This window comes from Merops nubicus, unplaced genomic scaffold (assembly GCF_000691845.1).
Source record: "Merops nubicus isolate BGI_N331 unplaced genomic scaffold, ASM69184v1 scaffold8464, whole genome shotgun sequence".
NCBI classification, from domain to species: Eukaryota; Metazoa; Chordata; class Aves; order Coraciiformes; family Meropidae; genus Merops; species Merops nubicus.
In genome coordinates this window covers 21,307-48,878 of record NW_008603557.1, presented here as the reverse complement: position 1 = coordinate 48,878, position 27,572 = coordinate 21,307, and the positions used below count along the sequence as shown (strand labels likewise).

General features: G+C 37.2%; 1 protein-coding gene across 2 annotated transcripts in view; it reads right to left on the bottom strand.

Annotated features, from left to right (window-relative positions):
• ICA1 (islet cell autoantigen 1, 69kDa) overlaps positions 1-27,572 on the bottom strand; it is a 58,679-nt gene that overhangs the window by 23,820 nt on the left and 7,287 nt on the right. For both annotated transcript variants that reach the window (XM_008938706.1, XM_008938705.1), the window contains exons 4-5: positions 26,904-27,027; positions 24,484-24,682 (exon numbers count right to left, since the gene is read on the bottom strand). In XM_008938706.1, coding sequence (XP_008936954.1) covers positions 24,484-24,682; positions 26,904-27,027 — 323 coding nt within the window. The remainder of the gene's footprint in view (positions 1-24,483; positions 24,683-26,903; positions 27,028-27,572) is intronic.

Sequence of the window (27,572 nt, the reverse complement as noted above, 5' to 3'; positions counted from 1 at the left end):
AAGAAATTTCATTTTGTAACTCCTGTTTATAAGATGGATATTAGTATTAAAAATATACTCGATAAGATGATAACTGGAAAACTCTGGCATCTCTTCACAGAAATATCCAATCAAAGCCTGACCAACAAATTCGGAACTGAAAGTTTACTACATAACATACAGGCACCAAGGCAGAGATATCTTCGTGTACCTGTGGTAGGAGATAAGTTACACTGACAAACTTTAAAGTTGATCTGCAACTCTTGTTGACAAGAACAGCACTTCAGTAACTTTGAAATGCTACAAAAAATTTTGCTCAGTAAAAATTTCCTTCATTAAATTTTTAATTCTAAAACAGTATGCTTCTCTTGTTTATTGCTATAAGAAAAATATCATGGCCTCCTTTCTTAGGAGCAAACAATTTCAGTTTCAAAGGGTTTTAGTTTTTCAAATTATTCTTCTACCACCTGTTAAATAGATACAAGACACTCTGTGTTATACAAGCGGCACGTTTGACAACAATACTGGTATTCTCATGGTGAGGTATCAGGGTAGAAAGTTGATGTAGGTGTTTTCTGCCCAGGATCCCCCATTTTTGTGACAGCTTTATGTACTACCCTAATGCTATATTAACAAACCAAATTTTGTCTATAAAAAATTCGTATACAAAATTTAGTTTTGTTTCTAGGAAATGGGAAACAAGCAAACCACAAACCATGATGATTTTTCTTGTAATTCTCTCTCTATAGAGTATAACCCTGCTATTCTTTTAGCTTGTGTTTGTGGAAGCCTGAGCCAGGCACCATGCTACCCATGCCAGCAGTCTCACCCCATGCACAATTATCCAGTCAAAACAGCAGGTGGGTGAAAAACTTATGGGCCTCCAGAATTAAGCAGCAAAAGAGAGGGATGGGAGCAGTGGCAGGTGGAGCATGGGAGCTTGATCCAGTGCTAGATAAAACACCTTTGTCCTGCATTAGGTCCTCAAATCCTTTATTTGCTTTAGCTGCAAGAGACTGAGAGCATGGATTATACAACTTCGTCTTAAAAAGAAGAATTGTGAAGAAAATCACAGGCCTCTGCAAAAAGGAACTAACTGAAACCCAAACATCAGGTTACCTACATTTTTCTTCCAGCAATAACTACCACAGCAGGAAGGTATTTAAGTAAGATGTGTTGCAAGGCTTTGAAAAATCTAGCGAGACTCAAGGCTAATTCTGATCTCAGTTACAGCCATGAAAATCCAGAGAAATTCAAGCGATGTCAGTGGAAATGTGTCACATATAAAATTATATTTTACAGCTGCACAGCTGAGATCAGAGTCCCTCTCCTATTCAGTGTAATATAGCACTGGTGCAGAGCAGACAGCCTGAACAGCTGTAGCTTTGTAGACTGATACTCCAAGTGAGCGAAGAATGTTAGTTCTGGTGAATATAAATACTCTGTCAGGGATGGTAGGCCACATAAAAAAAAAAAAAAAAAAAAAGTACTACTAAATGTAATTATTAATTTCTACAACTGCAAGTCTTCATACAAGACTGAGATTTGGGTCTACCTCATATCTCCAACTCCTTAAAAGGAGAGAAAAAATCCAGAAAAAAACACCCAAACCTGCAAAGTTTGATTTGTAGTCTTCCTATATACAGTTTTTAGTAGATTTAGCAAGAAACAATGTCAGCGTTTATCTTAACTGAACACATAATTAGTGTCTCTTTTAAAAGATAGAGCACTCATAAAGAGAAAGAGGCAATCCACAACACAATGTGGATTACAAACCTGTATGTTGGATGTGCTCATACAGATGATTCAAAATACTTAATGCTGTGTTACCAAATGCCACACATTTCTCCTGCCAACCAGGGAAGATGAGATGCTATAAGAACTATTAAATTAAGGATGCTTTTAGTTTTTTGATATAGTGAAAGTTTATTGAGTAGAAGTACTTTCCATTTTGCAGAAGTAGTGCAGTAGAGCCAAGATAGAACACCAACACTACATCAACATGACCTTTTGCCTTTTATGTGTGCCAATAAATGCATTTTCAATACAAATTAATATTAGACATCTTTTAAGATTACTTGTGGCTTCAAGAATTAGGTAAAAAACCTTAGTGCTTACAAAGCATAATCTACTTAATACCACACAAGTTATCAGAATGAACCTTTGATTTTCTACTCAAGGGAAAGCTGATGTAATGCATGCTAATCTTCTCCTTTCTCTTCAATTACTCTCTAAGACATGCGAAACATTGTGGTCTCGGTCCTTCAATTTTTAGTTCATACACTTAACTTGATTAAAGCTGAACATAAAAAATTTCTTCAAAATCCTGGTCTGAAAAGTGTCAGGATTTTACTGACTATAAGAAAACTGCACCAAACCAAATGCAACTTGGATGTTTTATGATGAAACAGCTCCTAAGCATCTGAAACTGTAGTTGCTAGTTGTGAAGTTTATGCTGTACAAGAAATTCTCATGGTACTACTGACATAAAAAAGACTACTCTTCTTAATCTTTTTGTTTTCCTAAGCAGCAACCAGGAGTAACCTGCTTTTAATTTCCCAAGGCAAACATCCAATTACAATATTTAAGGAATAGAATTCTTTAAAGAGAGCACATAAGTAAACATAAATTTTGAAAGCAATATCTTATTAAATCAATAGCTTGAAACTACAGGATGCCAGATAAAATGGAAATAATCTCAAAAAAGTAAAATAAATAAGTAAATAAAAGAATGTTAAAATCCTAAATCCTGTGGGCCTGAAAGTCAGATTCTGGAAAGAGTCACTGTAAAGGCAAATACTTACTAACACAGGTTCCTAGATCTATATTCAGAGAAGTCCCAAGCTTCAAGAGAAAAAGAAATCCAAAAAGTTCAGACCAAGTTAAAAACCCCTATTCAATATATTGAATTACTAAATACAGGTTTGTTATTTATTTTCAAGGAATATTTATGAACTCTACAGTACATCTGCGTTGTTACTTGTTTTAGTCTACTTTAAAATGCAAAAAGTAATAGCACAATTTCAGGGTGCATTCAGCTAGTGAAGTATCATCTCCAAAATGAATTCCTAGGTCAGATAAATGCACTAACTCACTTTACATACAGTGTATTTTTGTCTCAGCATTTCCAGCATAGAAGCAGAAACAGATGCTTCCAGTCTAATTTGTCACCCAAACTCTCACTTACTTGATCTGAAATGCATGCACAGCCTGTGTATAGGCTGAAAGGAGCAGGATAAGTAAATCAAGGGGGGAGAAAATGCCTGGAATATAGCAAATCTTCCTGTTGGCGTTTCTAGGCAAACTCCACTAGCAGATGGAATCAGCACAAATCTCTGCATTAAATAAGTATAGCACCTTCTGGCATAGCTGATCATTGTGAAGACTACATCACAATTAAACGCAAACTGGAGCAGGCTGTAGTTTGAGGACAAGTGTTTAGTGTATAGTGTGACTGACAGCATTTCTACAAATAGCACAGAAAGCATAAGGAATTAGATTCTCAGTTCCTACAAAACTGTAGTAACTTGAGTGGCGTTAAGACAAGGAGCACCCATTACACTTTTACACAAGCACATATAACCGCTTACTGATTTTTTCTTTTTTAAATTCAAGATTGATGCTGGATTGTGAGAGAACAGAAAAGTTAATGTTTTATACAAAATGATGCCTGTAACTAATGCCTGCATTTTTTTTTTTTTTTTGTCTGTGTGTGCAGTGTAAGGACTTCCAAAACCTTGCACAGTACTAAACTGATTTCAGTGTGTTTTGTTATGTTGTACATTTTGCAGACTATATTTTGACTCAACTGTTCCCTTGGGTTAGAATAGTATTTATCGCATTTATTCATCTATGCTCCACCAATTTGTAGAAAAAATACATAAGAAAAATGGTCAAAGAAGAGGTATCATACTTCTGTTCATCTGCTTCAGCCCTGGTTATTATAATCTTCATTTATGATCTGATGAGAAAAACTGACAAAAATTAATTTAGGAGATGAAATTTATAAAGCAAGAAATGCCTACCTAAGAAGGAAAGCTACTTGAACAGTACAAAAAACCTAAACAACATCTCTTAGGTCTAAAGCCAAGCAGATGTTCATCAGATTTGTTCCAGAAATGAAACTATTCTTGAGATAGAAATGTAGATAATCTAAAGTGCATAAAAAGTTCGAATGACACGTTACTTAAATTTGCCATTTTGGACTTAATAATCATCATCTGCATTTGTGCACACATCCCCACACACCTCATCCCATTACGACTGATTAAGCAAATTTGCAGTCATTGGATTTAATTCCAACTGCATGTCTACCTGTCTCATTCTGGAAAGCAACAAAAATCTGTCTGCCTTTCTGCCTCAAAAGAACAAACAATACACCAGCTTTTAAAGAGAAATTATGTCTCTTTGTAAGGACATGTAAGGACTCCTCTATGCAAGGAGAGGAAAACCTGCAGGTACACCTGCTGTACAGACTGCCTTTTTCTTCTTGTCCTACGCAAGACCAGCAGAGTGGAGATGTTACATATGACTCAGACTCCTAGTCACTACAGCAGTAGACACAAAACCCACTTTGGAACAGCTGTCAAAAATACACACGTCCTGTTTTGAGGTACTTTAAATCTATCAGTAAATTCACGTGGCAAGACAGAGATAAGTGAAAGCTGAATTAACCTTGTATTAGGCTAGCTGTATTGTGAAAGAGAAAGATTCTGGAAAGAAAACTGCCATAAATTTCTGGTATTCTAAGTGGTAGAAAACTCACTATATAACTTGATCAAGGCAAGCCTTTTCCAAGATACAACACAGCACAAAGACTTTTCAGCCGCCAAAGATCATTTTTCTAGCGGCTGTAATATTCATGGTGAAAAACATACTGAATATTCAACTGAAACACAGCGATATCCAGCATAATCCAATGAAATCAATACCTACCCAAATAATTGCATATATCTACAGCAAATTAGCTGCCATAACTACCCAGAGACATTTAATTGAAACATCTAATTCACCTATTCAGATTTCTCACCAGAGGCTGCAGCATGTTCATTACAGTTCTGGAACTGAACATAGCAATAGAAGAGTGCTAAAGTACAGCAAATAAAAAAAAAAAAAGAAAAGAAAAAAGGAAAAAAAGCAGAAGCAAAGCAATGCTATACAACACTCAACAGAATACAGAGAAAAGCAGCTTAGTATAGATTAGTGAAGCAGCAGCATTTCACTGTATTCACTGGGACCAAGAATAATCATGTTACTTTGACAACTCAATCTGATACATTGTCTACAAACAGAATGACCATAAAGTCATCATAGGCTGAGAAAGTTTTTTTCTTTAAATCATAACATTTTTGCTTCTAGTCAGAACAATAAAATCCCCATGATTTTGGCATGTATTTTGCTCTCCTTACACTATGAAGCAGTATAGAGAAAAGGACTAATAAAAAGTCACATTATAACTGAAATGTTATTCCCTCAAACCCAGCAGCTTTCATGCAAACTTTGTTATTCAAATTTGCTACATTTTAGCTATTTTCACAATCCTACACTATTTTAATTTGCATCATAGAATGAGCCTCACATTTAGTTTTCCTTTTCAAAAAAATGAGTTTAGTCCAACCCAAGATTTTTCATCTACCTCTGCAATCAGAACGGGAGACAAAATAACAGTTGTAGTAGTTTTAATTCACATAGAAGAACAACAGTCTCTGACAATAATTCACGTTTTCATTTGAATATATGACTATTCCCTTTGATTTCAATAGTATTGTTCATTATTTAACATTTGTTTTGCAGCAGTTCCTGAAGGTTTTGATGACACTGGTCTCATTGTTCTCAACACCAAAAAACACCAAATAAGTTACAGATCTGCCCCAGAGCTACAGAATATGTAAGCACAAGCCCAGGTGTTGGAAGGACAGGAGTCTTAAATTAGGATTGGCCTGGGAAAACAAGCCCCTACTGGGTATCTACAGGGGTGAGTGACTTGCCCAGGCATAGTGGGGTCTGCTCCACCAGAACATTATAATATTGTAGCAGCCACTTGTTCCATTTTGCAAAATAAAACAATTAAAGACCCCTATCTTGTAAGCATGACCATGAATAGCCTGTACCATTCTGTCCTCTGTGATACAGTTCTCTTAAACCTCCAGTGTACTACACACATATGCACGTGCACATACACGCAGGTCTACAAACAACTTTGCTATTGCAACACCCACCAGCTACAAAACAAAAAGCTGCCACTGGATATAACACTGTGCTCCTGATCTCAGAATTTGGAGAGCTGAAGTGCTTGGATTTTTTTTTTTTTTTCTCCTTATACTGATTTAGAATAAAAATAGAAACACATTCTGACTGGTGTGAAGACAAAACTGAACTGTTCTACATAAAATTCCAAGTTTGGTGTGGGGCTTTTTTTTTTTTGTGATTTCTCATGGGTAAGGCCATAGGATTTTAAACTCCTCTCTCCCATTTCCTTCCGTCCCCCTCACGAAGGGCTAATAAAGATGCTATAGAGAGGAGAATAGTTGTGTACCAGTCATGGAAAGGATTATATGACAGAGCTAAATTTTACATGAACACTTTACACTGACACATGATAGTTTTGATACAATGCACAGTTCTAAATTAGTGCGTAGTATGCAACTGGTAATACAACAGAATTCCTAAATTTTTCCATGAAATTCATAGAAATACATTTTTGTGTGTGTGTTCTATTCCCATCTGTGCTTGTCATGCTGTATTATGTTACAGAACAACTGGGGGGGTTAATTATTTTTTGTCAGAAAAGCGATCCTACTCTGATAGCACTTAATCTCTAACATGTCCTGCTGCCCTGAGGCACTGAATAAGTTGTAATTTGACAAGAAAAAACATAGGGGCTTTTTAAGAAGCTATATCAAAGGAACTCTAAGTTGCATTACTTAGACCCTAAACTATATATGCATACATATATAGATATATTTTTATCATTAGAGTATCATCTCCCAGAATGGAACAGAACAATCTGAAAATCTTCTAATGATTATATTCTGTACTTTAAAACTATTATCAATTACAGCTTTTAAAACCTTATTCACCTAGAAAAAGTGGGAAAGTATATTTAGTTTATTTGTGTCGGATTATGTTTTCAGTTTTAAAAACATAGATGTCATTATTTTAGTTGAACTACTATTTCTGAAAAATACTGCAAACTTTTATACTATTTAAAATAAAATTTATACTAACTCTACTTTTTCCATTATGTTAAAACCACTTTATTAGAAACATTCAGGTATCTGTGGATGATGATGTTTTAAACTCCAGGAAGCACCAAAAAGGACCTCATATTTTCTCCAATTATATGATTTTCAACATGTCCTAAAAGGATATAGCCCATTTTGTCAGTTCTTTGAGAAAAGCCACTGTAACTCCCACAGTAATCTACAGAACTGTAGTCACTATTTTGGCTCAGTTTTTGCTGGAATTTGTTCCTGTGCACAGCAGGATTCCTATCCCTGTGGTCATTTGTACCCAATCCAGCTTTGGGAAGCTCTGCAGGTTTTCTAGAAAAGCATTCCTAGACAGTTGCCATATATTTGGCTAGAGAGTTTAAGGCCAGAACAAATCAGTAGATTACCATCACAAAATATTACTCCTGTACTTACCCTAGGGCAAGCCTTCCAGAAAGACACGCTAGGTGTGCCCAGCTCAGATGCTGACATCTATATTGTTACCCTGTGATCTGTTTCAGTGGATGGAAATCTGGCCAACACAGAACAATTGAGAATAAAAGTTTGGTTCACGTTACCCTCCAAGAATCTGTTTGTCTCCATTTGACTATAAAGGCCTTTAAGTGCAGACATCTACATAGCAGATGTCTGAAGTTAAGTTTGATAAATCCTAACCTAAGCAATGTCCAGAAAAAAATATAAACTCTGTTACTGATAATAATGACCATAGGTATTTAAATACATCCCTTATTTATCATTTGAATTCATCCAGCATAAGCTTCCAAGCCCTGACTCTTGTTAAATTCCTGATGAGTAGAATGAGAAGCCTCAAAATCTTAAATGAGACAGATTAACTTAAAAACACCACATTTTAAGTAATTTCCCCTAGGCCTCAACTTACATCTTAACACTTTTTGAAACTCTCCCTCTCCGGTTTTTCAAGCCAGAGATGTGGACTTTGACCTGTGCTCACTCAAACTGTATTGAGAGACTCTTGCCACTTGCTGACAGCTAAGCCAGGTCTTTACAGAAGATGTTCACAGAAACTGTTGCTGAAACCTTGCATAGTTGCAGAGCTGCAATAAGCAATTTGTTGCCTGGGAGAAGAAAATAATTAAACATACAAAAGAGATGAAATTGTGATTAAATATACAAAAGAGCTCCTTGAACAGAACTCCCAAGACACACTATTGTGTTGTTTGTTATCTACAGTTACTGGAGATGCAGCTGTTGTACTCAACATACAAATACATTCCAGGCAAACGTTGACTTCCATTCTCTGTTCTTTTCTCTGGCCACAGAGCCTCATGCTTTTCTTTTCTCCTGCCTATGTTACTTTGAAATCTGTGTCTATGGTCCTGGGTCAAGGAGAATGGCATGTTAAAGAGCAAAGTGCTTAATGAGCCTTGCTGCCTTTTTTTTTTTTTTTTCCTTCTTTAACAGCAATATAAAAATACAAGGTAAGAAAAGATGTTGTTAGGTACACTGAGTTAACTACCACTGGTTTTAAATCCCTGTAAAGGATTTTTATTTCTGAAATATATTATGCAAATATAATATTTACCAAACAGCCAGGTCATGGACATGCACCACAACTTCTTTGTGAATTTTACTCAGTAGAATATGAAATTTTCTCTTTGTGGCACATTTATCCCACATTTCCCTCTTAAGTTTTTCAGTACTCGGGCTGTAAAAATTTAACTGCCTTGAGCCTGTTGGCTTACATGCCAAGTAACTCCAGCCTGGCAGTAATGAGTAAGCCATGGTCAAAACTACTTACTTCATAACCACTGACAGTCAGCAGATGTGAGCAATTCTCTGTCTTCCATAAGGATATATGGCTTGCTTGAATATTCTTCATTTTCTTCCCCCTCCAAAAAACAAAGGTTGGTTGTACTACCCTCTGATACATTCAATGACAGATACCACAGAAATTTAATCCTATTAAATAACTTTCTGTCTATCCTTTATTCAAACGCATACACATTTATCTTACTCCTTTTTATCTTTTTTTCTACTTCCTCACTTTGTTCCCAGCGCTGTGTTTATTCCTGCTTTTTTACAACGCACCTTTTCCAGCTCTCCTGTGCCTGTTTAGGGATAAGGAAAAATGAGAATCTCCTCGCACATTATGCACGTGATTCCATAAATATGATACAGTGACATGAAGATTTCTTTCTTACTCTACGTTTTTTCCTTCCACCCAAAGCCACGTTAGAGCAGGAGCAGATCAGTTTAGGCTTCAAAATAGGAAAAAAAACCAAAACAAAACATCCAGGTAAGGCCAAATGTCTTCTCAAAGATGTAAATTATTTTCTTTAATAAGAATGATAATCAGGATTTTCCAGACCAGAAAAAAAGACATGACTAAGGAGGAGTATGATGGAAGTCCATCATACCACACGTACAAAAGCTGTAAAAGACAAGACTTAGGTCAACACAGAAACCACAGGGCATTGTACCAAACTATCTGTCTGAACTCAACACAAGGATCGTGGATGATGTCTGTGTCAGTAGAGCAACTCTCTGATCACAGTGATCTGCTATGATGGCCAGAATTTACACTGTTCAAAAGGCAACAGGACAATTTTATAGGAAAAGCCCAAATGCTATGTCTTATGATGCCTCCACTGGTCACAGTGCTACAAGAAAATTCCAGTGTGTTTGCTCTGTGCAACTCCCTGGCTGCTAGTATTGGTAACCAGCAAAGACAGATGATGGACAGAGAGTGGATATTTATTTGAATGACTGTGTCCATCCTTAATAAGGTAGCCCTAAGGCATGGCTGCAGGTTAAGGAGGGTTCGTGAGCTTGCTGTGCTGCATTCAGACTGGCTTAGTGCCTTCTCACTGTGGGAGAACTCTCCGTTCTGTGGTCTAAGGCAACACAGATACTTCAAATAAGCTTTTCCAACAAGGTAGTAATCTCTTTAACACCTGAATAGCAGCAGATTTTCCATTATCAAAATTCAAAAGCATGTTGAGTTACATAATTTTGTAACTGTAAGAGTGCTCAGTTTCAATTGCCAGGGTGTAATTAAGCACTGCCTACGCCTAAACATGCCTAAAGAGCAGAAAGCTCGTACAAATGCTTCACATATTCTACAACAGTATGGAAGCCCTGTATTCACAAATATTTATTTGGAGATGGGGTAGGAGAAATTCTGAGATGTTTCAACATTTCAGTAATTATAACTGCAATGCAGAGAGAAGTTCAGATCTCAGTACTTTACTTTCATAAAATCTTGAACCTCCTTGTACAGAAATCTATGTATATATTAAGACCTGTGCTTCCAATTTTGGAAATGGATTGCCAAAACCTACATCATCTACCCAGACAGATCCAATTTATCTTCCAGTATCTATCACCCAAGTATGCAGGCAACTCTCCTCTCTCCTCATTCAAGTCCTAGGGGGTTGTCTATTGAGCAAAACTTTTACTCATGGCATTTAAGAGAGGAGTGGTGTACTGAACACTGTTACTGTCTACATGAATCCTGTGAGCAAAAGTATATACAACTGATTATTATATTTAAAATTATTTTTAAGAAGGTACTTTGCTAAAACTAAGTATTTTTGGAGCAGCCCTAGTTTTGGGTTTGATATTTAATCAGAATAGGCTCAACAGTTAAAGATACTCTAAATTCCTATGCTTAAAGTCTTGCTGCTATTCAATCAACAAAGCATTCTACCTGAAGATGTCTCAAGAGAATGTAGTTATATTCCTTGCCTGTTTAACTTTTTGATTTGAATTTAACATCTTTTTCTCCCTATTATCAATAATATGGTAGTGCAAAGATCTGGATCCAAGCATGTCTTTGCAGCAATAAAGTTTTGTTACATCCAAATTTCTCTGATGCATGACAACTATCTGTGGCAAGTAATATTGCTCTCCATGATAAATAACTTTCTGAACAGCTGCCCTGCAGCAATAAGAATACACTTCCTCCTCCATTATTAAAAAATTATTCCATGTCTTCAGAAGAAAAAAAAAAACCCAGCTCAGGTTGAAAAGTACAGGCCAACAGCAACAGAAAACATCTGAGTTTTTTTTTCTAAGGAGTTACCAGGAATTAAGGAGATATTTGCCTTCTCCTGCGTGATTTCTGCTCCTCTATCACAGCTCAGACGCAGCACATCATTTGGTGAGCGCAGCCTCTGCAGAATCTTTTCTACTTCTCCAGCAGCTGGACACAGCCCTGATCAAAGTTACATTTCTCAGCACAATCCAGCAAGTTCATTCACCCAAAAATGAGACAACAAAATCTTTAGTTTTAAGCCTCACAACAGTTTTCACAAACAGTGCAGCACAGTGTGGTTTCAGAATGTGAAACCAAGTGCTCTACTAGCAATGAGTTAATTGCTACAGAACATGAAGTAGAATACACACAGAAAAGACAGTATATCAGCTTTTAAAGAGACTTCTATCAAATACAGGATGCAACCAACTCTCAAACATAAGATGTGGATCCCTTTCATAAATCCAACCACTATTTATTATAAAATGAAGGAAAGTTTGTTAAATTTAAGAAGCTGAAAGCAGCAACACTCTTCAATTTTCAGAATGATACTCAAAGTCATTATTGAAATTAAGATCACAGCAGAACATAAAAATCAGGCAAAATGTTATTGACTCACTCCATCTTAAATGACTGAAGAGCCTCCGAGCACACAGCCCTCAAAATGGAGCAAGCATGTTACTTTTCTGCAGCTTAACTAAACTGTTTTAGAACGCTTAATTCAAAATAATTCTGAAGCGTGTTTATACAAGACTTATGTCAAATCAAGAGTTGTTTACTTGAATTTAAGCTGGGAAAAATACATTTTTAAGCTACATTGACAGATGCTGTTCTCAAAACCTAGTGAGTGTTTCCAGAGTTCTGCACCCATTCGGCTTCATTTGGGCACCACCTTTCAGAAAAGCAGCATCTCTGCATAGCCATACACTATCCCTGGAAAAAGGACTATGGGTACTCCTGGCTCCTCCTTTCCAAAAATCTTCCCCCAGTCTTCAAATACATAGTTCCAAGCTCCTTTCATGTTACCTACCAACTTCCCTATCCCTTGCCTGTACAGAGAGAAATTAGTCCAAATGAACATGTCCACACTGTAGGCAGGGTAGGGCCCAACCTCAGCAGCTTTCACACAAAGAGCTGTAGCTCTTGCTCCAAAGAAGGGTACCAGCAAAAGCAAGAGGGCTGAAGTCAGCCAGCTACATCCCAGTTGACACCACTGCTGGCTGCATAAAGGCTTCTCCTCTGTTTTTCTCCAGCATAAAGATAAACCACTTCTGGTAAATCTGTTTAACTTCAAACTGTATCAAAGGAGTGAGTTGTCACACAGTCAGATACGTGATAGCCGAGAGCTAGGGCGCACAGCCTCTCCCCAACTCGGTCACACTGGGTCTTTACAGGAATAAGCTGTGTATGAGAGCAGCTCTACCCCTCAGAGCTTACACCTTCTGGCTACTCATTATCAGCCAGCATAGAACATAACATGCTGCTTGAGCTATTAAGGTTTCTCACAGTAACTGTGTTTATTTTTATAGCTTGGATCAATATGCAAATTATTTTTTAAAGGCAACAAAAACAAAATGAAAATTTAAATGAAGGAAAGACAACAAATATATAGGCTTGCTAGGTCTGCTTTTTTCTACTTTTAGAAGCCTAGATACATGCCTCAAGTTTCAGTATTAGTCAAATCCAGGATGTGTGTTTGACAAGGCTGAAAGGGCAGAAAAAAAAAAAAAGTGATGACACTACCAGAGACCTTCAAGCAAGGATGTGCAAAGATAATAATTGCCAATGATTTTTCTATTCATGTGACCAGAAGACTCATAAATCACATGCAGAATGACATTCACATAAATAGCATAACTTAAGAGTCTGGGAACAGACTTCTGCGTTACAAGCCCCATATGCAGTTCTTGTAGTGAGCACGGGTAGATCAGTCTGCAGTTGTGAGTAATTACAAACCAAAGCATCCTTGCACATATACTATTCTAAACTTCAAATGAGTGTACATTTTCATGTAAGAACATACATCCTTTTTAGGGAAGAGATTGGTCCTGATAGCTCAGCACATCTCCTCTCCTCAAACGACTACAAGAGAATTTGTAAAATCCAGCATTTTTTCACACAGATACAAATAACTTTATATAGTCTGAAAACAAAGAGTCAGATTTTGTTAATGCAGTGAAGGTCTACAAATTGCCAAAAATTATTGCAAAGATTTGTAGCAAGAAGCAGGCCAACCAAAATAAATGGCAAAAGCAAAAAAACAAGCTTTCAGGTCTGAAAGGTCATATTCTGCTCAGAAGTAACCTCAACTTACAGTTGAAAGTGCTGAGAATTGCTCCAAGTTTATCGTAAGTCACTTGTGTCAATCATACAAGACAACCTGAGAGCAGAGGAGGGTTGGCACACATGGTGCAGGAGGGGATAGGTGCTGGGAAGTGGAGAGCAATTAGCCCTGGCAGGAAATAGAGACAGGAAACTACTATCTTTGAACACTGAAAGACCAGATGCAAAGAAGATTAGTTAGAAAATGTAATTTATGTTTTTAATTTCTTTGCATCCAAATTAAATTCTTCAGGGCCTGAGAAAGCATGTTACTTGACTCTGGGTCCCTTTCGAGTAGACAGATGGGGGAGTAAATAAGCTGGAATTAAGTAAAAGGATGTGAAAAACTCACCTTCTGGTGCAGTAACATCTCCCCCAGTGAAAGCATCACAAAACAGTAAACTGGTCTGCAAGATCATCTCGGCCATTGCAAAGAGTAGTGGGATGGGCAGATGTACAAGGTGCCAGGGAATGCCATAGATGTATATGCTGCAAATCCTAGCTGGAGGTGACACCAGCACTCCAACAAAGATACCTTTAGCAAATTCACCATGACAACCGAATTGCCTTTAGTATTTAGTCCCCAGATGCTCTCACTGTCCTGAGTACAAAGCTACTCTGTTCACAGTGCTACTGCAAGATTGCAAGTCCTATGAGTTGAGGTTTGGGGTTTTATTTGCTATTTAACCTCTTTCAGCACAGAATATGAAATAGCACCCACTAATCACTGAATGGCAGGGCTGGTTGGAAGGGACCTCTGGAGATCATCTAGTCCAATTCCACTGCCAAAGCAAGTTCACCCAGAGCAGGCTGCACAGGAACATGTCCAGGCAGCTTTTGAAAGTCTCCAGAGAAGGAGACTCCTACAACAACCTCTCTGGGCAGCCTGTTCCAGTGCTCTGTCATCCTCACGGTAAAGAAGTTTTTTCTCATGTTCAGATGGAACTTCCTGTGTTCCAGTTTGTGCCTATTGCCCGTTATCCTACCACTTGGCATCACTGAAAAGAGTCTGGTCCCTACCTCTTGACATCCCCTCTGAGATATTTATAAGCACTGATAAGATCCCCTCTCAGTCTCCTCCAGGCTAAAGAGCCCCAGGTCTCTCAGCCTTTCCTCATCACAGAGATGCTCCAGTCCCCTCCTCATCTTTGTAGCCCTCCACTGGACTCTTTCCAGTATTTCCCTGTCTCCCATGAACTGAGGAGCCCAAAACTGAATAGAGTACTCTAGTTGAGGCCTCACTAGGGCAGAGTAGATGGGGAAGAGAACCTCCCTCAACTGGCCACACTCTCAATGCAAGTCAGGATACCACTGGCCTTCTTGGTCACAGGAGCACACTGCTGGCTCATGGTTGACACGCTGTCCACAAGGACTTCCAGGTCCTTCTCTGCAGAGCTCCTTTACAGCATGTCAACCCCTAACCTGTGCTGATACATGGGGTTATTCTTCCCTAGGTGCAGGACCCTACACTTGCCTTTGTTGAACTTCATTAGGTTCTCCTCTGCCCAGCTCTCCAGCCTGTCCAGGTCTTGCTGAATGGCAGCACAGCCTTCTGGTATATCAGCCACTCCTCCCAGTTTTGTAGCATCAGTAAACTTGCTGTTTACTGAAGGACACACGCTGTCCCTTCATCCAGGTCACTGATGAATATGTTCAACAAGACTGGACACAGTACTGACCCCTGAGGAAAACCAATAGCTATAGGCCTCTAACTAGACTGCACCACTGACCACAACACTCTGAGCTCTGTTGCTCAGCCAGTTCTCAATCCACCTCACTGTTCACTCAGCTAACCCACACTTCCTAAGCTCCCCTGCAAGGATGTCACGTGTCGAAAGTGAGACAGTGTCAAAAGCCTTGCTGAGGTTGAGGTAGACAACATCCACTGCTCTCCCCTCATCTACCCAGCCAATCATGGCATCATAGAAGGCCATCACATTAGTTAAGCATCATTTCCCCTTGGTGAATCCACACAGACCACTCCAGATAACCTTTTCCTCCATACACAGTTCCATTGCCTTTTAAGGGATGGTGGTGCGGCTGATTGACCTCTAGTTTCCTGGGTCCTTCTTCTTGTCCTTTTTGAAGACTGGTGTGACACTGGATTTCCTCCAGTCCTCAGGTACCTCTCCTCCCCATGACCTTTCAAAGATGATGGAGAGTGGCTTAGCAGTAACATCTGCCAGCTCCCTCAGCACTTATAGGTGCATCCCATCAAGGCCCATGGATTTGACTAATCATGACTGATCTAATAATCAGTCTGTCTAATAATCATGATTCACTTGTAACACAACGTCTGTTGTACATAATCCCATGCATTTTTATAGCTATTTCTGGTTGGTATTTAATAAATCATTAAGTGTGCCTTGTTTCAGTCAAAACCATTTAATTATATTTTGTCCAGATAGAAACTCAGAAAGATTGTACTTTTTAAAAATACCCACCCAAATCTTTCTGTAGTGCTCTTCAGACTGCACACTGTTCTATTAGAGAAGAAACAACATTTGAAATCTAAGCAGGGTTCAGGCAGAATACCCCTCAAAGAGAGATGAAATGGCATATTCACCATTTTTTTGGTCAGAACAGTACCTTTTGTTTGTTGCATTTTTTTAATCCTATCTTCAATTTGTTTTCATTATGTGAAGTAGAAAACTCAAATATAGCACCTTTGTCATCATTCAGAGCCTATGTAGCATATTGCTGAACAGCAAAGGTCTTAAGAAGTAACAGCAGATGGACTACATTACGTATGTGCCCAGGCATTTTAGGAAAGCATAATAAGAATTCCTGGGCAGTGGTGACCATAGAAAAACTTGGTTCTCTTGTGTAAACAATGTTTTCCCTGACAGCTGTATTTCCCTTCCTGTTTATTCTTCTCTCCTGCAGAATTCTCTCTGTTCAGTCACATCTGTATTTCATTTATTTTAAAAAATATTCCTTTAGCTATCCTCCTAGCCTTTTCAGATTATTAAGGCTGAGGGAATTTTCCAAATCTCATTTCTCCTTTCACAACCTATTCTGTTTACATTTTTACACGTCATTTAGGTTCTGAATTCACATAATGATCCACATGGGTTAGGGGCTTTCCCCATACAGACAGTTTGCAGGGTCAGAGTTTTCATGTAAGCAATTGAAGTTGTCTGGCAATCATCTTTTCTTTCTGACTTTAAGACCAAAACACAGCAGAATAAGTGAAAACAGTGTTCAGTTGTTCCTTTCTTTTAAAATCAATTCAGCGTTACATTTAATGCTTACACATTTCTATGATTATTGGACATGAGAAAAATTCTTGGGAGCTTTATTTTTGTCATGTCATGTTTGAGAGGGTCTTTTTAATGTTGAAGCTAATAATTATTACATTAGAGTTGGACTTAAAATTACTATTGATTTAAATAACTGATTTTTTAAATGTATTTGTTGTATTCCGTTGAAACATTACAAGTTCTGTTACTTAAGCAAATAAAATTTTTTAGGATGTGTGTGCTTGCCTTTTCTTGAAATAAATACAAGTCTGAAAATACACAATTAAATCAAGTCCACCTTTTTTGATTTCAGCTAGGTTATATTAAACATGGTTGTTATGAAATCTATTGTATCTGTAGTTCAGCATTTCATTTCAGTCTATTTTACAGCCATTTTGCTCACTTTTATCTCAGACTTTTCTTTCTTAAAAATAACTGATCAGATGATGAAGCACCTCTCAAGGGCAAGTAGCTATCTCTGAAACCAACTACACTCTACAAGCACTATCTCTTAAGATGATGTAATCTGTTCCAAGAAGCCTGTTTCTATTTTTAAGTGGCTTACTCTTATGCTTTTAAAAGGGCATCTCCATCACACATTGTTACTTTGCTTTTAACCCAATAACAATCACCAGTGATATTTAAAATACACCAAATGGCATCAGAAAATAATTGATTTTTTGTCTTATTGTTTGTCCTGATTCTTACAGATAGTATCTGAAGTGGTAATTTAAGGTTATAAAACTACAAAATGCTTACATTGTGAAGAACATTTCTGCTTAAGGTCACATTTTCAAAAAACACATCTGCGTTAAAATACTTGAATGTTTTCTCTGTAAAGCATCTAGGAATGTTTTGGTTTCTCTACTTAATGTTACTGAATTTGACATTGGAGAACCTGGAAAAAAAACATTACAGCAGAAACTGCACAAAGGAAACACACTCAGCACTGGAACTCCATCTGCTTTTACAAGGAGAGGCAACGATGACAACACAAAACCTACAATTTTCTACAAAGAGGAGTTTTTTGTGTGTTTTGTTTTTCACTACCATAATTTCTAGGAACATAATGAAATTTAACTTTTCCAATGCCACATACTTTCATATTAAAAAAATCCCCACTTAAATAAAATAATGCTTTTACTGTTATTCCCTACCAGAATGAAACAAAACATACTCTTGGTGGCACAGGCATGTCACAAGAAGTGATACGTGTAGGTGTTGCTTATCATCATATGGTAAGAGCATGCTGTTATCTTTTTATCTCTGCCACCACACTGCAACACTAAGATGTGGATCTCACAGTGCAGCGTGACATCGTCTTACTAATTTTAGAGTACACTGCTATCTTGCAGAAAGCATTATCAAATCTCCTGCAATCTCACCTATTCCTTTAACGAGCAGCAGTAATCCGAACCAGCAAACAGACTGAAGGAGGGCTTTTTTTTTTTTTTTCTTAAGGAAGACTTTGAACCAGGAGTAATAAAGATGGAATATCAAAGTGATGGATTTTACCATCTCACCTTCCTAGTAAGTATTATGAAAGCTAGTATTTCACGTTATAGCATCACACTTTTCATACCTAACGTGTGGTCCACTGAATTTACTCAGATCTTTCTGACGTTTTCAGAGCACAATCATCTGTTCTTTCACACGTACAAGTTCACATGCAATGTAGGCCTTACGGCAAAGGCACTTTAAGTCTTCCAGAGGAAGCTAATCTTGCAATTTAATGTGGAAGTATCACTTTTAAAGAAGAAAAGACAACTGCTGTCTACAGTTGTTGTCTACTCTTTTTTAAAGAAAAAATTTTAAAACCCAAAGCTGGTAAACATAGCTGGCTCTAAACATCAGTTACTTTCATTGCTATTCGTAACTATGGCAGCTGAGAGTCTATTATTACACCACTGTGACTACAGCAAGAAAAGACATTTTTCTTTGAGATGCTGGTATACTTTGCTGCTTGGAAAACCAAAAGATTTTCCAGCTCAATATCATCTGCAGATATACTTATCATTAGCACAATTTATTTTGGTTGACTTTTTAATAATTGAACCAGAACATCACTAATATCCACAAAACTTCTAAGAATGTCACCCTCAACTTAACTATATTGAATAGATGTATAAAAACACTTGGAAAATATATTACAAATGCACAACTTTGTTCTGGCAGGAAGAAAGTTTAGTTTTCATCCTTAAGGTATTTTCCATTTTTATATTCTATGATCCTCAGAAACTTTATTTAGTGTCTTCAGCCCATATTCTCAACAATTAGCTCTTTATTTTTCTAGCAAAGTTAAATTCATTTTTCCAATAATCACTCATACAATCCAGATTTGCAATTTTTTTCCTACTAATTTAATAATTTGACTAAAAATGCAAAGTAACAATTAAAAAAAATCTTGTAATGCTATTTACAAACCTTTTGTTTACTTAGTTTTCTGGTTGTTAATCTCTAAATGCCTACAGATTTCCTTTTTTTCATGTTCATTTACCATGAATTGAAATTAAGTTTACAAGGACAGCAACTGCCAAGTCTATTCTTATTTCAAAGATCAGCATCATATTTGTTTTTTCTCCTTCCTTAGGCTTTTTGAATTTTCTTGGCTCTCCAAGAGTTTTCAAATGTAACAGAGAATTAAAAAAAAAAAAAAAAAAAAAAAATTCCTACAGCACATTTCCACAGTGCCTTCAGGTTTGTTGGGCTGTTTGCAGCTGCTGGTAATGGATAGGTGAGTAGCAGATGATGCTGTAACATGGTACAGTCATGTACATCATCACACAAGGCAAAATACAGTCATACCAGGCAGTGCTAGAAGGCAAGGGACAGCAGGGGAACAGAGATGTAGATCCCAAACCTTTCCTGTAAGGCTGCAGCAGATGTAGCTGATCCTTGTTGAGACCTCTACAATGAATACATATAATTTAGCATTTCCCTTCTGACCTTTTAATTAATGGATTTATTTTGATCTTCATTACAGCCCCAGCTGTCCACACAAGCTTTAACTTTTATTTCTTAAATGATCTTTAACAGAGAACTTGCATAGATCAGCCACTGCCTACTTTAGTATATTTGTAAAAACAACAGTTTAAGCTCTTGTTCCATCGTTATGAGTTCATCCTGTTGAACTTTCCTATTACTTACTACTTTTCCCTCTACATTTATCTTTAAAATGTTGTTTATGGCATTAATTTTCTTTCAAGTATATAGAGCACTACAGCTAGGAAGAACTTGAGAAAAACTGTGTCCAAACAACTCAGCTGCAAGCTTCCAAGTTCCTTGAGAACTGCATGCTAAGTAACAGATAGGCGTTAAGGGTCCAATAATAATACACGATCTTTTGGGAGCATTCTGACAATTCTCTTCTGTGATAGGATCTATTCCACTTCCTTAACACCACTGACATCATTCAGGGCTCTGCACTGTGGGCCAGGGCCCTTCTAATTTTCTGGAACAAGGAGGCGCAGCACAAACCAGGCCACTTGTTCCCCTCAGAGATCCCATGCAAGTATATTCATCAAAACACAACTCTTGTTCCAAACAGTACCCCATCTAACACAGACTGGTTTACTAACTCAGGTATTTGTTGTTGTAATATCCAAGTACCAGAGACAGATACAGGACTTGTACTTGTATGCCAAGTAAATCGATCTCTACTGCATTTACAAAGCTCTGCTGCAACCAGCTCATGCGTCACTCCTTACCCTCACACAGCTTCAACCTATTCTTTGTCCTGTTTGAGCTTCATTTGGTCCACAGAGAAGCTGAGCTCCTGAGAAAGCAGCTTTGGCAAAGCGTAGAGGACTAGACAACAGGGAGAAACAGAGCCCAGCACTCCAGGTACTCAGTTCTCAGTACACTGCTGCTTGAATGAAGGTGAAGCAGAGGAGCAGAAGAATGATGGAAGTGAAAAACAAATATAGAAAGGATTAATTTGCTCTATCAGTATAGCATGATTTATAACCTGCCATGTCACAGATGTACTTTTCTTACAGTTAGCTTAAACGTCAGCATAACTTTTTCAGCTCCTACTTTTTACTTGTTATGGGTGGCACTGTAATGTCTAGGTTTGATGAGAAAGTCTGTATTGCACTGTATGTACATCTAAGATAGCTCAGCTATGTAAAACTGAGCAGAGCCTCTTCTGTGTTCCTGTAGGCTGCACACAGGAGTCTATTGCCTGGTGCATAGCCTATCGCTCTGCACATTTCTTCTCAGGAAATGCATGGAAAAGCTTAACTTTTTCAGAGCTGGAGTAAGGATGCTGAGGGACCATCAGCACTTGGTCAACTTAGTCTGTATTTTTACAACATCATAGCAGAGCTTGTACTATACTATACAGTCACCAGCCAGATAAAACAGCCTAGATTTAAGAACCTTAAAAACCTGATCAGCTGTGGGCAATTTGTTAATGGGATATTGACCCACTCAGTTTCTTTTAAATACCACAGTATTGCCAAGGCACCATTTGGATTCTCTGAAGTCACACTTCAAACTATGAACTTGGGATGGAAGACCTCTGTATCTAGAACAGCATTGCAGTGTCCATAAAAACTGTTAAGGGGGAAAAAAAAAAAAAAGTATGAAGTTACACAGCATTTATAGAACACTGCAGAGAAAAATAAATATTTCACCTGCTTCCTTGGTTTGATTCAAATAGCTACAATCATATGGGTGTCTTCCAATAACAGTGTAAAAAGGCTGCCCTGCAGAGCTCTAGGACACTGAAAGCAGCAGCATTGCTTGGTTTCACATAGGTAGACCGATGTTTTGAAAACAGCATTAGAAAATTCTTTCAAGTACCTCACTGTTTTGAAAGAGAGCTACAAAAATGCCAATGTTTTAACTCAGATTTTATCAGCTCTGAAAATACTGCCTCAACTATTTATCTTTTAGCCTGAGCTGTTCTGAAGGAAGGTATGAAAAAACCATCTGGATTGATTTAGCTTTGGTCTCCAAAAACAAGTACCATATCTGTATATATAATAATACATTTAGGATTACATTATGAGAGGCTACATACTTGAAAATCAGACCTATAACCAAATGATATAAATACTGCTGATGCACTATATGGAGTAAAGATGACTATATCAGCAGTGTTCAGTTGAAATAAAAAAGATGTTTACTGAAGTAATACTTAGGATTTTTACAATTAGAAGTGTGAAGAAAACTTTCTTTCAAGTACTCTGACAGCATCAGCTTTACCTACTTGCTGGTCTATCACTAGATATGCAGATCCAGATCAAACACTTCTCTGTGGTGATATTTTAGAACCAGAAAACTTAATCACTAATTATGATATCTTTCTCAACGCAAAACTAGCATGATTTCTTAAACTGTTGTTACAGATCCAATATAAGCACTTAGAAGCCAGCATTACACTGCCACACTATGGCATAATTAAGATCTGCAAGCAAGAATAGAACAAGAACACAGTAAAAATAACTCCTCTAATTTAATTATTTAGGATTACAGCAACCACCATTAGTTTTGTTGACCTACTACATTTGTAAAGCACTTAAACCAAAGTGTTGTCTCTTGTTCAGCAACTGGATACCTAAATGTCTAAAATTAATACTATGAAAGTAAGCTGTAATTACAAATACTGAAATTAATCTAGATACACTATGCTTACCATTTTGGTTTTGTAACATTGTTTTTTTTCCAAAAATTGAAAAAAGAAAACTTTTACTGACTTGCAAGTGTTAAAATCTTCAGAGACTAGTTTGATATGCTTGTTGCACAGATGGGTTATGTAAGGAAATGGATACCAAGGGCATTTCTTTACTTTGTTGGCTACAAAATATAAAGTTTTTTGTTGTTTGCATTACAGTGTGTTCTGCAAGGTTTTCAGCTGACAGCCATCAGATGAAAGAAAGCTTCAAAAGACCTTCACCAGATCTAAAAGATATTTTAAAAAACTATTTGAGATAACATTACAGAATTTTAGAATTTACATTCATTATTTCTTTACATCAGAAAAGAACTAAATTCTTTGCAGCAGAACAGAACTAATTCCTAGAAATATTTTTAAATACTTAATATTTCCACATATTTACTACTATGTTTTGTGAGTGCTTTAAAAAAAAAAAAAAAAAAACAACCACAACTTATTTTTTCTGACTTTGAAGCACAGCAACTCAAGATGGCTGAAATTTCACATCTAAAGCTTTAACTACAGCAGCTTACTATACAGAGCATATTTTATTTTAATTACTTTACTATTTAATTACTTTTTAATTAGTATTACTCTTTAAATACTTTGCATACTTCATTTTAATTACTTTATAAAAATAATTTATACCTTCCATAGCATTCATTTTGTAAGAAAGCTATAAATGAATTTTGTATGACCATTACCAGCACTGCTTTGCTCATCCTAACATTCAATTTTTAAATTATTTTTCTAATAAATGAAACATTATACATAAGCAATCAGCTGACAAAGACCACACCAATTATTTTACCTGCATGAACTTGCTGTTATAAACATTTCCCACAAGACATAATAAAACACATGTCTGATGCCACAAGACTTACAGGAATATCCTGTACTACAGTATTAAAGATTAGATGATTACCTGAGATTTATTTGTTCCACCTCTTCCTTAATTGCTATTGTTACTACCGCAGTTTCAAAACAATGGCATAGGCTAGATGCATGCTAGTCCTTTCCTGTTACAATGGTTTATTTAAGTTTTTAAAATCCCAAAGTTTCCTGCATCTCCACTTTCAGTCACAGAGCACTTCAGACACTGAAGAATGGGGTTTTCTCTTTTATACATGACCTGTCTCTAAGCCACACGTGCATGCATATATGCCTGTGCACTGATACAATTTCTGTTACTAAGCCTCTGCTTCCAATTATCACACAATTTCTGTAAATGTTTTACTGCCTTGACTCAAAGCACAAGCCACCATGTTATACCTAGGACAAAATCAGCTCTTCTCATTATCAAATGTGAAGATTACATAAGCTTTCCTGACCCAACTGGGAGAGGATCAGTCCAAACAAATTCTATACTTGCACCTGGTAGCAGAACTGCAGACTACCACCTACAACTTACGACTTACGGAAACCCTTTGAGAAGGGAGCAAACTTGAGTGACACCGAACCAAGATTAATGGAAAGTGCACTCTTAGCAGTTTTATTGTCTAGCAATTGCCCAGTATTCATGCTGAACTGCAAGAGGAACCTAAAAACAAATTTCAAATTTGTAACTCCTCCCGAAAATAACCAAATTTGAAAATGTTGGGTTTTAACCGCACTCAAAAATTTAGTAGCAGATACTACAGCATTTCTGTTATTCTGTATTTTTCAGTTGCGAAAATCAATTTTCTCTTCCTTGGCTGACAGCAGACATTTCTTCTTCTATTACTCATTCAGGCACCACAGCTAAGTATTTGAAATTACATAACCTTCTTTAAAAACAGACATTGTTTAAATTATAAAGATTTAAGCTGAAATTGAATAGACTACTGAAAAATGCTCTTTCTTACTACCGTATGTTTCATCACAGCCCACTCTGTGAAGGACACTGTATTCCACATCAGGTGAATTGGGCTTCTGTCACATGAAAAAGATTAGTTACGACAATGGCATCCTTAGTGTTGCTGAATTATGTCTTCCTTGGAAGAATCAGAACCATGTTTCATTGTCATTCATCAGGCATCCCCTTTTAGGAAACTGCAAGAAACTTTGTACCTTCCTGAACTTTTCCATCTGTTTATAAAGATCTGGATCCAGCTCCTGAGACACATCTTTCATCCAGAGTAGAGCTCCTCTGTATTCAGTCCGATACTGTTCCATTCGGTTTACTGTCAGCCACGTGTCGGAGATGGCCCTGTATCTGAAAGTTTCCACTTCTTGATATAACCTACTCAATGGAGTACGCAGTGCTAACCTGGGGGAAGCCAAGGAGGGAAAGGAAAGCAAGGAATATGTTAAAGAAGTTTTTGATCCACAAAGGTAGCTGTATTAATACTACTGACACTACTAGCAATCAAAAAAAAATACGCAGCCAAGGTATTTCAGTTAAGTGCTAGTCTGTGCTCAAATGGCTCCACAGTTTTGCTGGGGGTACACATGAACAGGGTAATTTTGCATGAATATTGTGTTTGCAACCTTCCTGTTCAGGTAGTGACCTTTCATTTACACACGCAAGTGGAAAGGGAACTGTTTCTAATGCATATATGTATTTCAGTTAGCAAGCTGCTTGCATGTATGCTGTTAACATTCCTCTTTGCAAGTTGCATGTAACAACTCTAAAAATATACCTGAGGTAACTTATTAGTGGATGCATACTACAGATGTATCAGGAGTGTCAAGTTAAGCTTGACAAAAAGCACTTCCATTAGCCTTTTAATCATTAAATGTACAAGTAAATAAAGAAGTCATCTAAGTAGACAATCACCCTATTCTTATTTTTTTTTTTTTTTTTTAAAGAATCTGAACAATTCCTTTGAAAGACATTTATCTTTTGAAAGGATTTGGGCATTTTCTTAAAAGTTTCCTCCAGCAATTGCATTTTGGAAAGGCAGTAGGGGACACTGTTGTCTTCCCTATGCCATCACTTGAGCTCTAATGGGATCTCAGAACCATATAGGATCACTCCAACTTCAGCTTTGCTTCCTCCTGCTGCTTCTGCTTTCCCATTGGTTGCCAGCAGCCACCTTACTGGAATGGGTTCAATCAGTTCCACACCACTGCAGAGTTAGTTTAATGTGTTACTTAGAGACTTCCTAGGCATAAGAGAATTTCTGATTTCAGTGCCAGTAACCAGCTGCCGCAGTTTGGGGTCAGGGCAGCCCCCAGAACCAGAACAGATACTCTCTGTTAACTCCCCACCATCCCTGAAAGGGAAAAAGAAAGGGAAAAAGGGAGAGAGAGACTTATTGATTAGAAAAAGAAAGGAAAACAGCTTTAATACTACCACTAATAATAATAGTAATAAAATAGAATATGTACAAACATATGCAAAATTAGTACCGTGTCTTCTTAATCTCCACCTACTGAGCTATTGGTATACAATATAAATAAGAGTAGTCTCAACTTCAACATGAGCTTGAAGATGGCTCAAGAGAAGACAGACAATGAATTAGTCCTATTTTTAAGTGAGTTTATTGAAAAATATGCCTTAAAACTGCACTCAGTAAGATATAATAACATGTGAACTTCTTAGTGGCTTTTATCCCCTTCACATTTTTTCTTCATTCTACAAATGAAGCCATTCAAGGGAAAACTCAGTTTATATAGACATGTCATACACTAGGACTTCTAGAAACAGTTAAACTTTATAAAGAAGCAAATCATCAGTGCTTTTGCTCAAAGATGTCTTACATGTGTTTTAAAGATTCTGCTCATGTTTGTTACTGGACGTGCTAATGACCAAACTCCAGATGAAAATAAACATATGAAACACTCAGTGCTCTGTACACAATGTTTTATTCTGAGGCGAACAGCAGCACTTTTAAGCTAAAGCTGGAAAGTATCACAATGGTTAAGAGCTCCCTCCCCCAAATCCTGTAAAATATCATGGAACAGAATTTTCCCTTGCAAATGATGGCAAATTTCAAACTTTCATAGTTCCAATACTGTTAAAAAAAAAGTATCATAATACTCATAAGACTATCAAGTACTTTTACTTTTAAACTCTTTGAGCAAACACATGACCAGTGAGCCATGAAGGGCTCTGGGTAACATCACATGTTTTTGTGCATGTGTCCCCCTCTGGGTTCCTTGCCTTTTGCTGATTTGCTCCTACCTAGCCTACACAAGCTCAGTGGAGATCTAGGATCTTCTCCTGGGGGACTTCATGGTGTAAGGTTAAAGTAGAACATGACATTCAGACTCCTCCTTTCTCCTCCATCTACTTGAGGTATGAGCATCTCCACAGTGAGCCTGCTTAGCATTTCTCTGCAGATTGAAAAGTGACACCAAGCAGGAGAGGGACCTGACATCAACTCCTTTACAACTCCACTGCTGGAGAGGCCGTGCAGATAATAATTTTCCTATCATTTGGATCCTCATCCATTTCAAATAGCAAAATGGATTGTACCAACAGTGCATCAACTACCATTATCCCACATAGTTTGTAAAGCAGACGATGACCCTGACACATATACCTTTGCTGAGAAGAAAAGCAGAGGGCCTTTCCTGTGGCCTTCATAATTTTTCCTGCTCTCGTCTTATCCTGAGAACCCTGCGATCGAAGAAATTTCCCCAATTCGTTTTCTTCCTGAGACAGAACTAATGAAAAATAAATTAGTAGTCAAACAGATTATTTACTAGGTTCCTAAAAGCTTTAAAACTGGCCTAACACCAAATAGGTTAAGTCATTCTGAATCCAAGCAGCACAGCAAATATAATTTCCACAGAATTCTTGCATTTAGTAAACAGATCTGATTCGCTTGAGACGTTTGTTAATATCCTTAACAAGAATCACAAAATTCCATCAGTGTCAAAAGAGAACAGGAGAAACATGCTATTTTTTTTCTTGAACAAAAGGATCAGATTGGTCAGATTACACAAAAGGCCCAGACTCGGTTATAGTATCTTTTAGTCTTGGGTCTCTTGGTTTGTTTGGGGTTTGGTTTGATTTATTTTTGGGGTTTTTTTTTAATCCTTTTTTAATCACCTGGACTGCCTCAGCTATCTCTAGTAGCATACTTTCAATGAAGCTAATTCTGAGTTATACTATCCAAAGCTCATTCACTCGCGTTTCTCTTGCTCTCCATTTTTCATGTCTGACTACATGAAATAAATTCTTCTTATGAAAAATCTAGTACTTCATT